This window comes from Rhodnius prolixus, unplaced genomic scaffold, assembly GCF_049639745.1.
Source record: "Rhodnius prolixus isolate KJV_2025 unplaced genomic scaffold, Rpr scaffold_17, whole genome shotgun sequence".
NCBI classification, from domain to species: Eukaryota; Metazoa; Arthropoda; class Insecta; order Hemiptera; family Reduviidae; genus Rhodnius; species Rhodnius prolixus.
In genome coordinates this window covers 3,896,430-3,909,439 of record NW_027411626.1, presented here as the reverse complement: position 1 = coordinate 3,909,439, position 13,010 = coordinate 3,896,430, and the positions used below count along the sequence as shown (strand labels likewise).

The following is a 13,010-nucleotide window of genomic DNA, read 5'->3' as shown; positions in this document are numbered from 1 at the left end:
GCAATAACAATAAAATCATAATTTCAATTTATTTTATAAAATCAAAGTTTAATAATTAAATCCGCCTTTATAATCAAAATTTCTCTTAACAAATGTGACTTTGTAACGTAAGAGAATATTACTTGGCTTGACCTCCTACAGGGCTTTCTTCTAGAGGCAATACAAAATATTTTATTATCTTCTTGTGATACTTTAAAAACTTATCCAGCATCTTGTACTAGAAGAGTGACAACTCTTAAAGTCAACAATTGAATTGCGGCAAATAGGATTTTGTTTCTCCTTTGCACATCAGCAATAAAAAGTACTTTCAGATAACCTGCAAAAAACTGATACTTTTCAGGGCATATTTATTCTTATAATACCATTATTTTTTTTGAATAAGATTTAAATATTTAAAAAACAAAATCCAATTAAAATAATCCAAGTAAAAGAAGCCAAATGGCTTGTAGGAAAGAAATTATTGGCAAATTCAGTAATATTTTATTTAATTTACTGTGCCGAGCATACTACTATCGTACTGGCCACTTTATGGCGTATTTTGATTAGTATTTGTTCCCGTATATTCAAAACGAAAACAAAGAAGTGTGTAGTGCTAGACGGTGACGTAATTGAAGTCGAAATCTCCTCAACTCTGATGATGGATGCAATTCCGAATACGGTCAGGTATACAATATACATGCGTGCTACGGCGGATAAAATCAAAGTTGTACTATATAAAAAACATGCAAAAAACTTTGAAGATCCTAAGTCGAAACTTGGGAAAAGTAAATGGGAGGGGGGAATTGAAAAATAAATTGCTCTTCGCTCTTGATTAGATATATCAGTTCCCCAAAAATAAATGATAAACAATTCCTCACAAATGAATCTTTAGATTACTGTGAAAAATTGTTTTTAATGAAGTAACAGGTTTACATCATGTATAAAGAGAATTATTGAAAACTTATTGATAAGTAAATGCGATAAAGATATAGGCGCTTCTGGAGAATTTTGTTTTCAATCGTCTAGACTCTAGGGCTTCCTGAACAATAAAGATGGTTTCTTTTCAAGAGTATCTTCCTTATTCATACTGCCACTCTTGCATAACAGACTAAAATCCGAAAATTTGCGTCTAAGGTTTTTAGAGTAAAAGGTTTACATGGACATCCAAATTTTCGGATGATGGCAATTAAAAGTGCCTGAAAAAAAAATCATTTATTTACTTCACTCATCAAATCAAGCCAATGCCAATATGATGAAGAGGATTTAGGAAAATTGAAGCAAATTTAATGGAAAATATTAAAAATAAATAAATTATTAAATACTTTTTATACACAGAAAGATATATCTTTTGACAACGCTATTTCTGTGCTTTTTATGATACGCATTTCCAATTATTATTATTATTATTTTAAATCTCTGAAGCAACAATTTTTTTAAATATTAACATTCAAAAATATTTTTAACATCCACAGTGAGCTGAACAAGAAAAAAAAGTACATTAATTTGCTATTAGCAAAAAAAAAAAAAAAAAATTCAAAGGTTTAGTTTGCTTTTTTAATTTACCCATGCAGTCAAATCTTATTTTTAATATTTAGTATTTATCCAACAGAGTCGGATGGTATTGGATTGTCCGAGTGGCTAACATTAGAAGATTTACTACTTTCGCCGCCAGCGGCACCATCTTTACTGTTACCTTCGCCATCTTCATCGTCATCGTCGGACGTTGATGTAGAATCATCTGGTGGACGTTTGTTTTTCTTTCTTAATTCTACATGGCCGAAACAATTTTCACATTCATCATCACTCTCCGATGAACTTTCACCAAAATTTTTGGGCTTTTCATAAATGCAACAACCTGTAAAAAAAAAAAAGAAGAATATTACACATGTACAAAAAGAAACAGTTTGGTTTTAGCAAAATCACCTTAATAAATGATAAATGAAAATTGGCCAATGATAAAGAGTTTGGAGGTTTAAGAGTTTTAATTTTAACAAATGACACAATTTTCAAACTGTAAAATGAATTCATATAGCTCTTCTTTCTTCATACATCTTCTTTCGGAGAAATAAGCTGTCAATCCATCAGTTCTTAAAATGTCGTCAACTGATGATCCACCAATCCATACGCTCTTTTCGCATTTATTTCAGAATATTGCTTTATCAAATGCATTTTTTGCCAAACAGCATTGAGAAATATAATAACAAAAATAATTCAAATAGGTACAGAATTAAAATAATTATATATTTTTAAATTTCTGGCGCGACCACATCTGGTGTCTTTGGCGCATGAAGTCTTTTCAAGCACTGCCTGTCATCACTGGGAAAAGTGAGCTTTAAGAATCTCCTAGGCAGAGAAACTAAAGAGGTCCCAAGGGACGGCAACTAGATTCGAACCCCATATTTCGGCAAGCAAATCCAAGCAATACTTTCCTCACCAGAGGTTACAGACAGTAAATGAAAAATTTAAATGTGCATCTTGATTAATTTATACTTCTAATTATTCTCTTCACAAAACTGATCAATAAATCACTGAAAATGAATTGAAAATCCAAAAGCAATTTAGATTAAATGGAATAAAAATATCAATGATATCCAGCATTATAGAACCAACCGCTAAAAAAAAAAAAAACTTACATTTTGATTTTTTTCTGTTTAAATGTTCATTGTCAACAGTTTCCGTGGACCATTTGACTTGTTTTGCTGGCTTGGTTTTCCTTAGAGTTAACCTTACGGTTCGCACTTCCTGGAAATAATACCAAATAAAAATTATGAAAATATAACATTTGTACACAACAATTAAACAGTGCACCATTCTAGGTATCAGCTTAAATCCAAATTCCATGTAATTATTTTTTACAGCTTATAAGTACGGTATTTTTAAAACACAAAATCAGAGAACAGATATTAAGTGCGAAGGGCAATTACCACACGTAAATGATCTTGATTAGTTCTATTTATTTTTTTAAAATTTAATTAAGATACAAAATCTGTAAAAGTAAAGTGATGCACGACTTTTAAATCAATTTAAGATGTTAAAAACACTGCGACGAACACATTAGAATAAAACTAAAATTAGAATTTGAACTAAATACTTACGAGTTCTTATACATTTTTTGGGGGAGATTAATAGCAACAAAATTCTAAATTAAAAATAATACAATGTATTTGATAAATATAATTATTTTTTAGGTATATTAAATTGATTAAATTGTAAACACTAATTAGTTAATAGATTAGATACATCTAGACAATATGGACATATTTCAGTACAATTATTGCACTACTTTCTCTTCATATAATTTTTGTATTAAAGGTTCAGGATATTTCAGTTCTTGAGTAAGTATTTCTCGGGTATGTTGACCTAGATATGGTGGAGGAGATCTAACCGCGTTTTGGCTCACAGAATATACCACTGGTGGCCCAACCATTCTTACTCTTGTTCCTTTGGAGGTTTTCGTCTCATGCACAAGATCAATCTCCTTTATATGTTTGTCGTTAAAGACCTAGGAACATAAACACAAACGTAATTAAAAATATATTTCGATAAAACAAAACAAAAACATTTTGAAACTAAGGTCATTTGTTTGCTTGCCTACTTACTTGTTCAATTGTGTTCACTGGTCCAAAAGGGCATGAACCACCATCTAATATTTTCATTAATTCTGCAGTAGTTCTTTTGCGAAAATATGGTTTAAGTAATTCAATTAAAATGTCTCTATTTTTCACACGAAGTTCATTAGTTTTAAATCTTTCATCAACAGCTAATTCTTCTACATTTAATTGTTTACAAAGTGAAGTGTACTGCGCATTGCTGGCTGCTGCTATTGTGATATAACCGTCTGATGTTTGAAAAGCTTGCATTGGAACAATACTTTCATGGGCTGTACCATAACGTTTTCCTTCAATGTTTAAATTCAAATAATTACTTCCAATATTTATCAAGCCAGCTACCTGGGTTGATAAAAGGTTACAATCAATTTTCTGTCCTTTACCAGTTTTATTCCTTTCATAGAGCGCAGCAAGTATTGCTCCATGGGCGTAAAGTCCAGTCGCAATATCGGTCATCGCAACTCCTGGTTTACAAGGTTCGCCACCGTATGGGCCTGTAATCTGCCACAAACCACCTACGGATGCTGCTATTACATCAAGCCCAGGTTTAAATTTGTATGGTCCTTGATTTCCAAATCCAGTCAATGAACAATAAATCAAACGTGGTACTTTAGCTTTCAATTGATCATAACCTAATCTCAATTTATCTAATTTGCCGGGTACAAAATTCTCCACTAAAACATCACACTTTTCTACAAGATCGCACATCACTTTTATACCATCATCTGATTTAAAATTAATACAAATACTTTTTTTATTTCTATTTAATGAGGCAAAATAGCAAGTCATTTCTTTATTGTCACTGTTTAAATACGGTGGCCAATTACGAGATTCATCGCCGGTACCTGGCACTTCAACTTTAATAATTTTTGCACCAAGGTCACTTAATATCATAGTACATAATGGGCCTGCAACTAGTCTAGTCAGATCTAATACTTTTATCTGTTCCAGCGCGGTGGAAGAATAGAACCGAAAAGATTGCTTGTTGCAATGTTTCCACATACTTTCCTAATTTTGTTTTTACAATTTTTAAGCAATTAAAACAATAAACTACTTACTTGAGGAGCTCTCTCATCAACGTGCTCAAGTGTTACCGTCTGTGTGCTAGTTCCCACTGCTTCACTCGTTCTTTCAGCCATAAATACAAATATTTGTATACAGGTTGCAAAGAACCTTGGTAATTTTATCTAGTACAAAAATACAATGAACACTAATTTACAATTTGAGATAAAATCATTATCTCTTTTTGAGTATTTGCTCTATACTTAATGAATCAACTATACGAACAATATTATTCACAAAATTTTGAAATCTAAATAAATGTAATCATAATCACACCCTCCTGCGACAGTTGTTTATAAATACCCTTGGTCAGGTTTACCACGTTCTCGTATTATTGGATTACGGCACTGCCATCCTAAGTTATGCCTTTTAGCAACCATCAACTTATCTGGAGGTTATGGAATGGTTTTATTAAATTTTAATGTTAGTGCTAGTGCTTAATACCGTTGTTCATTGTGTATAAATCCATTATAAAATGTGGCGCTTTACAGTTTCATAGGACGAAAAGTGCAGTTCGTAAAACTGATAATTTCTCATCATCGGAAAAGATTCCTTAATTTTTAGAAAATAATGGTAATAAAAAATCTATGTTAAAGAAGAAATTGATATAAGCCAAGTAGTTTATATACGCATTTGTCGTTTTAACATATAACTTGTTTGAGCATTATTAAAATGCTGTGTTTTAGTCTTCTAAGTAAATTTGTTTTGTATTTATATTCTCACAGCCATTAACGACTGCAGTTGTACCTATTCCTCAAAAAGAAGTTGTCGACGAGGATAGACGAGTTTGGATTGGGAATCTAGACACAAGAATAACTGAGTGAGTATTATTACTAAGTATATATTACTACTTAAACATAAAAAAAATTCAAGTATCCTAATTTTAATTGTTTGAAAATCTAACTAACAAACAAACCGTAATACCACGTTAGTAAACTTCTGTTCTCAATACTCAGCTCTTGTAAAAGTTGAAGATATGAGCAAAAAGTATTAAACGTGAGTGCCTAACAAAGTTACAAAGAAAGTGGTTCTCAAGAATATCCATTTATCTTGCTGGAAGTAAGTAATTCACTGGCCCTAACCTTCTCGTTCAGTTGCCTGTAAGTTCATTAGGAAGTGATAATGAAAAAATATACGCCCTTTACTAGGTTGAAAAGTTTCTGGAGGGTCATCACATAGCCGCGCAAATATCTCCTCACTAGACAAAAATTAACCAAGAAGAATAATTGTAACAAAGGGCATCACTCCCATGTAGATGTTGATGTAAGAAACCAGGTGTTCAGGAGGCATCTGTCTGGCCTAAATACATCGTTCCACTTATGAGGGCCAATGGGAGAATGGGTTCAGAATTCCATGAGGTAAAAGTTGGTTCATCGCATTCATACTTCTACTCTGCATCAGAAAATTAAATACAGTATATATATTTACCAAAAATATATCATATACAAGGTCACCTAGTGGTACATAAACAAACTCTCAAATTTTAACTATCTGCGATATCCTTCTCTTTTTCTTTGTTGATGCTGGCCCCACAAATACAGGCAACATTGTAAAAATCACAGTGTACTGATTCATATTTCCGGAAAAAACAAATTCTGCATATTCGTATTACCTTCTTTTTCTAAAATAAGAAAAAAGAATAAAAATTAAGAATTCGTTTAATTTACAGTTTTAAAAAAAAATTTACCATTTTTCTTTGTTTATGGGTTTCAACTTCTGAAAATTGTGCAAAAATATGGATCCATCGATAAGTTTGACCTAATGTACCACAAGAGTGGACCATTGGCTGGTCAGTCACGAGGATTTGCCTTTGTAACATTTACTGAAACTTCAAGAGCGGAAGTTATGATGGAAGATCTAAATGGCAAAAAAGTTGGCAACAAAGTGGTGGTTATCAAATGGGCGCACACCTTGGGCAAAGTGAGTTACTATAATGTTAATTATTTTCTAAATTCACTCACTTTGCGAAAAGTGAAAAACAATAACATATCTTAATTGTCAAACATTGTATGATGCAAGCACGTCAATAAAAGCAAATACAATTACTAATAAAAGATGCCTAAGAATTAATTTCAATAAAAAATACATTTAAAACATTGCTGTACAGTTTTTTGCCCTGAACCAATCAACTAAATTCAAATATTTTTTTGAACAGGAAGTGGAAAAAACTAAGTCAGAAATAATAATACCAGCGTTAGGCCAAAAAGAAAGAAAAGAAAAAAAAATAAGGTATTTTACTTTTGCGTTTTCGTTAAAGGAAATTCTTCTAAATTATTTCCTGGACTGTATATTAAAAATTTTACGTTAAAAAATACGTTTTTATTAATATATTTCTTCTTTTTTCAGTCGAGTCTCACAAATACATGCAATAGAGTCGAAATTAAAAATGATGCAGCAATTACCATCAGAAGATTTTCAAATATCTAATGAACCGTCTACAAGTGGTTGCCTTATAAATGTATATAATCATAGTAGACAACATAAAACTAACGTATTTCAAAAGACTCGAAACAGAAATCATAACAGAACTGATACTAGGAATAAGCCATATTTTAGGAAGTAAATTGTAAAGCAAGAAAAAAAAAAATGTATTTAAAACTCGTTTTTTGTATTTTATTTATTTTACTTCACAATAGAATCGGTTCACTTTACAATTTTTGTTGTTGTTTCCTACAAAAACATTCTTGCATACAACATCTGCCAAGTTGTAAAGAGTTTGTACAAGAAAACTGTGCTGTGGTTTGAACATAAATGATAACCACGAACTTTCTTTGGTCGCAAAGGATTCATATTTTTCCTACATTTTTTTTTTTTTTTGAACATTCAAATAGTGGCACATCTAAGATAGGAGGGAGTTAGGCTTCTCTTCAATGTGCCAAAACTGTGTACTATATTAGTTTTCAATCTATATAATTATAAGAATCAATATTAGGATTGAAATTACAAGAGTCAGCTGACAGGAAGTGCGGCTTTACCGAACTGATTTTCCATTTTTCAAGATTTTCTTGCAAACGAATCCTCTGATTGGAAGATCGATTTGGTCTAGCGTACGAATGGTCCTTTGGTTCAATAACAATAAAGGTACTCTGAAACCAAATAACTTGCCCCCTTCATGATACATTAAAGAATACAGATTGGAGAAAGCAAGTTTAGACCTTTATTTCTTTTTAAATAAAACTTTTTATATTTACAAAAAAAAACCCTACTTAAAAAAAGACACTGAAATCAACTAAAAGTTCTGCAAAGGCTTCCACGAAATCACTTGAGAAAATCCACACTTAAAATTTATGGTAATTCTATCACTCTTTGGCGTATTTGTACTTTCCTCTCATTTCTTTAGGCAGTGGTTTAATTCCAGGACATGTAACCTGGCCAGGAATCTCACAAATACAATGACGATCACAATAATAACCGAAATTGGCCGGATTTTCTGTTTTCTCTTTCAATTGAGCTTCTACATTTAATGTATGTCTGCAAATAAAAGTTTTTGTGTGGTTTAATTTTTCTTATTTAACAACAAAATGTTATTGAAAAATATATTTTTTAGTAAATAAAAATCTTCATCAGCCTCCAAAACTTTTGTACAATTCTGTGTGTGTGGGTGTAAGTACTTTAACCGTGTAGATTTTCGGTTTTGAGTTTTCTTTAGAAATATAAGTATTTAATCTCATATAAAATGGTTTTACCAGAAAAAATCTTTTTTGAAGCGGATTTTTGATGACTGATAAAGGTTTATAAATTTATCAATAGAACTTACTCAGATTTACCGACAACTCTAATAACATGATCTAATATTTCTTCTTTCTTTTTACCAAAAATATCTAAGAGTAATTTTTCTCCATTACCTGAAATGAAATATACAAGGTCTTACTATCAAAACTAAGAAAAAAGGAACATTTTTTTACTTTACTGCTTTTAACTGACCAAAAAAACAATGAATAAACGGTGTTGGCGTCATATTTTTGAAAGTTATTACTTGTACGCTTGGGTTTTTATACTGAATTTGAGGCAAATACCAAAAGACAAAGTCCCTTAAAAGATACACAATTAAAAAAAATGAAACAAACAATATAAAAACCTGAATTTAGAGATATGTATACCTAGCACCTTCATGATGATTTCCCGAAGTATTGTAGTTGATTGAAAATATTTTAACTGATTTTCTGAAGAATAATTTTCCAGATTCTAAATACTTTAATGTTCTCCTAATTGGAGCAGGACCTTTCATAAAAGGCATTCTTAATTTTTTATTTTAATGAAATCTCTACCAGCTAATAAAGAATAAGAAATTATTTAATTCATCATACACACATCCTTGAATTGTACGAAATGTTTTCAACAAAACAAGGTTATAACCTTCTCATGTTAAATCGCTACATGTGTAGACACAGAACGAAGATCGATAACTTGTTCATTTTATACATTAATAATTAAATAAAATATAACATAATTCCAAATTATTTTTTAAACAATTAAAATGTATTAAATATGTGAAAAATATGTTTGAACAAATTGGATTTTTTTTCTCGGATGATAGTTTATTGTAACCTAGAAACTGATTTTTTTTATTATCTGTATATAGAGAAGGCCATGAAAACCAATGATGGACGTTTGGACAATCTTTTCATAGAACCTATCGAAATTTTTTATTAATTATCTTCCCAAATGACCATGGTATCGAAGACAGCTTTAGGAATAGCGGCAGGTATTTTCGGAACTCTATTCGTTGGATATTGTGTGTATTTTGACCGGCAAAGGCGAAAAGATCCTAATTTTAAGAAGAAGCTGCGTGAACGTAAGTTTGAGTCACTTTGTGCTTTATGAGTTCTTTGTGTTAACTTATTTAAATTGTTATTTATATTTTTAATGTTTTGTAACCATTTTAATTTATTGCCAAAAAGAGTTCTATTCAAAGTTTTATTTTATCTGAATAAAGTGAGATTTTTCACTGATATCGCAAAATAGCTTACTTTCTTCGTTGCAGGCAGAAAAGCAAATAAAGTTAAGTGCGCTGCAGCAAAAGAGAAAACCAAATACCCTGATCTTAGAGACCACGAAGCTGTACAGCAGTTTTTCATACATGAGGTAAAGATTACAATTTTTTAGGTTTCTTGCAACGGGTTACAGGAGCCAAAAGCTGCATGTCGCTAGATATTTTAAGTCTCGCATCATTGTAATATTTAAATATGTGGACGAAAAACAGGGATCTGAACCCACTTCACCGCGTCCCGGTTGGCATAGAACACATTTGCTAGTTAGCACAATGCTCACAAGTAGGTTCAAAAGCCACCTGAGAGGCTTTTCGTATAGTTTCATGCAAAGGACGTTTGAGGAACCTCCCTTTTACCAAATTCTCACTACATCAAAGCACTTGGAGCGGTGGTACTTTTTCATTAAAGGAAATACTGCAGTGACTATTATCAATTAAACCAGCAGAATCTAATGTCTTGTGAACCTGCAGTGGCCAGTGACCATAACTTTTAGAGTCATCCGGCTCTGACTGAGCAAGAATGCCGTAACTTTCAGCCGCGGTCCTTGTATTATCTCTTTCACTAGTGTGGACAGTGAGTGGTATTATGCCACGTTATAACTGTAATAGAGCGAAGTATCTTCGAAAAGACCTAGATTTATTATATATTTATTTTCAACAACTTCTATGGCTGATATAACCATGTCTCGAATCTTAAATTATATAGAAACAGACTTAAGTTCCTTTAATCACTTAATAAAAATAGCTATAAGTATAATCGTATATTTCGGTTTTAGATACAATTAGGCGAGGAGTTGCTGACTCAAGGAGATGTTGAAGGAGGTGTAGAACACCTTGGAAATGCTGTGTCAGTTTGTGGACAGCCAAACCAGCTGTTGCAAGTCCTACAACAGACCCTTCCACCAAATGTGTTCCATTTATTGCTAGAAAGGTTACCAGTGGTAACCCAGGTATGAAGTTATTATCTACTATAAGCTACACAGTGGGCCAAAAATTTTTTTTTAGTTGAACAAAGTATTAATTATTTTAAATGTTTTAAAAGCTTTTGATTACTAGTATTCGTCTAGATTGTGGGCGTGAAACCAGGTAGAGTTTGTTGCATATTAACAGTTTATTGTTCAAATATATTTGTGTGTTAAATCTGCCATCTTCTTCACCTTACTTTTCGACATCCCTTTATTTCCAAAACTTAAATTACGGTGCAAACAGCTTCAAGCGCGGTACCGGCTTGCGAATCATCCATCATTAAATCGGCGTAACAAATAATAACTTAATAATAATTTCTGTCTCTATTTCTTTTTTACAGGTCTAATCTTAAAAATTATTTGACGCACTGTGGATTTTTAAAAATTCGAATTGAGCTAATGTTTGTCAACTTGCCAGGTTTTTGGCCATCACATCACTTTAAATTTGAAATTATTGAGATACTGATGGTAAAAGTGTGCATCGCACCTAGTTGAACGGTAGAACATTCATTGCGTACCTCTTTTCGATTTTATCAGATTCATGTAAATAGTGTTTAAGAAATATGTGCCATAAGAAATGTATACTGTATTTATATGATACTATATGAAATTTGGCTAATCGAAAGAATATTATAAAACCTGAACTGTTTAATCCAGAGTTTGACAGTTTCATTAACACCAGAAGGGTGTTGCAGCATCAGATAGATTCGCGTGTTTTGGGCCGGTCAGTTTAAACTTTTCCCTATAAAAATAAGGCCCCAAAGCGGCTATTTCTTGAACTTTTCACCGGGTCAACTGATGAACAGAGCGTTTAGTGAACTATTTAATATTCAGGATGCCCAGAGCCCTTCCCACTGCCCAAGACATATGTATCGTTAATCTGGCTCTTGACTGCATTCCGCTGCCATCCTTAAATTTTCTGTACATTCCCCCATCTCGTCCTTCTGGCCTTTACATTCCTACCTCCCAGGACAGCAGCTGTTTACAAATCTTTCTTCAACCGAGTATCTTCACTTAGGAACTCCTTACCTGTTTGCATTCAACACTCTTCTATCAGTTTTCAAAACCTTCCTCCATCATCACCTCATCAATTTCCTGCTTGTTATTTTCTTTAAATACATGTTATATTACTATGTTTAATGTATGAAACGTATATATTACGATAATTTACCTTTAATTTTTTGTTTTTGCTGTGTTTTTAGTAGAAATAAGTTTTTAGTGATTAATTTTTGTTAGCCAGATTTAGTAATTATTTTAGTATTTGTTTTTTTTTTTATTCTTAGGGGACCTGTGTCCCAGAATAAAGACATTTTTCTTTCATTCATTCTTTCATTATTTCCTATTTTGAAAGCAAAGGTGGGCAACTTGTTAAGTTAGCTGGGCGAATGAAATTTTCGTTACATGAAACGGATTGGACAAGATTAAAGGAATTTAACACACAAAAATAACAGAACTTTAAAAGTGGTTGGACTGGCTTTAATCAACCGCAGGTCTAATGAACTTGAAACTTTCATTACCATTGCTAGAAAATATAAACAATTATTAGGTTTCCATGTGTGTGGTGGATCAAACTGCCGTCAAAAATCAGCGATACTTTCGACTTTACTTAAAAGATTTTTTTTCAGTGTCAAAGGATATTGACTGAACACGGTTCCAACTTGTCATCTGTACTCCATGAATAAAGAAAAATCATTGAAACAATATTTTTATCGCGATAATCAGCGAAAAATGTACAATCTGTTGAGAAAAGTAGCACTTTTGGTTGGCCAATTTGACCAAAACCTTATTGTCAGCTATCATCGTGGCACTTAATTCAAATGTATAATTTTTGTGCTATCCACATTGAACGTTTTTGTGATTCACTTGCACACGTCACAGAATGTGCGATAATTTTTTTTTTTTTTTTGTAATTTGGTGGACCTCAAAACTTAAATTTCCGGTTATAATACTTCCTTTTTTGAATAAGATTTTGAAAGAGAGAAAGTTACTTAATAATATGTGTTCTGCTTGCAGAGGATAATGGATCAGCCGACCGGAGGTCCAGTTGGAAGCAGCGGGAATCTGGTTGAAGATGATGTGGAATAAGAATAAGTAAACAAAGTAGAGGACAATAACTTTACCAAAAAAAAAAAAAAGTTTAGAAAAATCAACATCTTATCTTTTACTTGGTCCATTTTCTTTCTCTTTATTGTTTTTTGTTTTACTGTTGTTCGTTGTCTTTTTGCTCTTGTTTACTGATTTAATAATGTAGGTTATGTTTTCTCTAAGTCATTATTGTATCTCTCTCTTCATTTTATAAAAATAAACCAACATAATGGTGAAAATTATAGAAGTTATATTAGTTTTATTTTTTTTTTTACTTTTCTAATTTTTAAAGACATTAAAAGTCGTGCGTTTTTAAGTACT

General features: G+C 31.9%; 4 protein-coding genes across 10 annotated transcripts; 2 read left to right on the top strand and 2 right to left on the bottom strand.

Moving 5' to 3' along the window:
* Nucleotides 1-68: 68 nt before the first annotated feature.
* Nucleotides 69-4,788, bottom strand: LOC141459730 (succinyl-CoA:glutarate CoA-transferase-like). 5 transcript variants are annotated; one of them, XM_074139103.1, is made up of 4 exons: nt 4,646-4,788; nt 2,613-2,721; nt 1,673-1,834; nt 69-316 (listed from the first exon to the last, which is right to left on the bottom strand). In XM_074139103.1, exons 1-4 carry the CDS (start codon nt 4,724-4,726, stop codon nt 201-203), a joined length of 468 nt encoding a protein of 155 aa, XP_073995204.1. In that variant the 5' UTR covers nt 4,727-4,788; the 3' UTR covers nt 69-200. The 5 variants fall into 5 exon arrangements, with proteins under 5 accessions (XP_073995204.1, XP_073995206.1, XP_073995205.1 ...); XM_074139105.1 differs by lacking the exon at nt 69-316 and adding an exon at nt 873-1,175; XM_074139102.1 differs by lacking the exons at nt 69-316; nt 1,673-1,834 and adding exons at nt 3,579-3,877; nt 3,971-4,150 and having other exon boundaries at nt 2,684-3,481; nt 4,646-4,777.
* Nucleotides 4,789-4,937: 149 nt separating this feature from the next.
* On the top strand, nt 4,938-7,849 carry LOC141459732 (probable RNA-binding protein 18). Of its 2 annotated transcripts, none has more exons than XM_074139106.1 (5): nt 4,938-5,072; nt 5,375-5,471; nt 6,358-6,569; nt 6,805-6,878; nt 6,996-7,849. In XM_074139106.1, exons 1-5 carry the CDS (start codon nt 5,052-5,054, stop codon nt 7,210-7,212), a joined length of 621 nt encoding a protein of 206 aa, XP_073995207.1. In that variant the 5' UTR covers nt 4,938-5,051; the 3' UTR covers nt 7,213-7,849. The 2 variants fall into 2 exon arrangements, with proteins under 2 accessions (XP_073995207.1, XP_073995208.1); XM_074139107.1 differs by lacking the exon at nt 4,938-5,072 and adding an exon at nt 5,077-5,222.
* Nucleotides 7,237-9,065, bottom strand: mRpS25 (mitochondrial ribosomal protein S25). The gene is made up of 4 exons (XM_074139111.1): nt 8,750-9,065; nt 8,574-8,680; nt 8,407-8,494; nt 7,237-8,120 (listed from the first exon to the last, which is right to left on the bottom strand). Exons 1-4 carry the CDS (start codon nt 8,884-8,886, stop codon nt 7,949-7,951), a joined length of 504 nt encoding a protein of 167 aa, XP_073995212.1. The 5' UTR covers nt 8,887-9,065; the 3' UTR covers nt 7,237-7,948.
* Nucleotides 9,066-9,219: 154 nt separating this feature from the next.
* Nucleotides 9,220-12,750, top strand: Tom20 (translocase of outer membrane 20). 2 transcript variants are annotated; one of them, XM_074139113.1, is made up of 4 exons: nt 9,220-9,444; nt 9,634-9,734; nt 10,416-10,589; nt 10,946-11,924. In XM_074139113.1, the coding sequence occupies exons 1-4, from the start codon at nt 9,315-9,317 to the stop codon at nt 10,949-10,951; spliced, it is 411 nt and encodes a 136-aa protein (XP_073995214.1). In that variant the 5' UTR covers nt 9,220-9,314; the 3' UTR covers nt 10,952-11,924. The 2 variants fall into 2 exon arrangements, with proteins under 2 accessions (XP_073995214.1, XP_073995213.1); XM_074139112.1 differs by lacking the exon at nt 10,946-11,924 and adding an exon at nt 12,618-12,750 and having other exon boundaries at nt 9,221-9,444.
* The last annotated feature ends 260 nt before the right edge of the window (nt 12,751-13,010 follow it).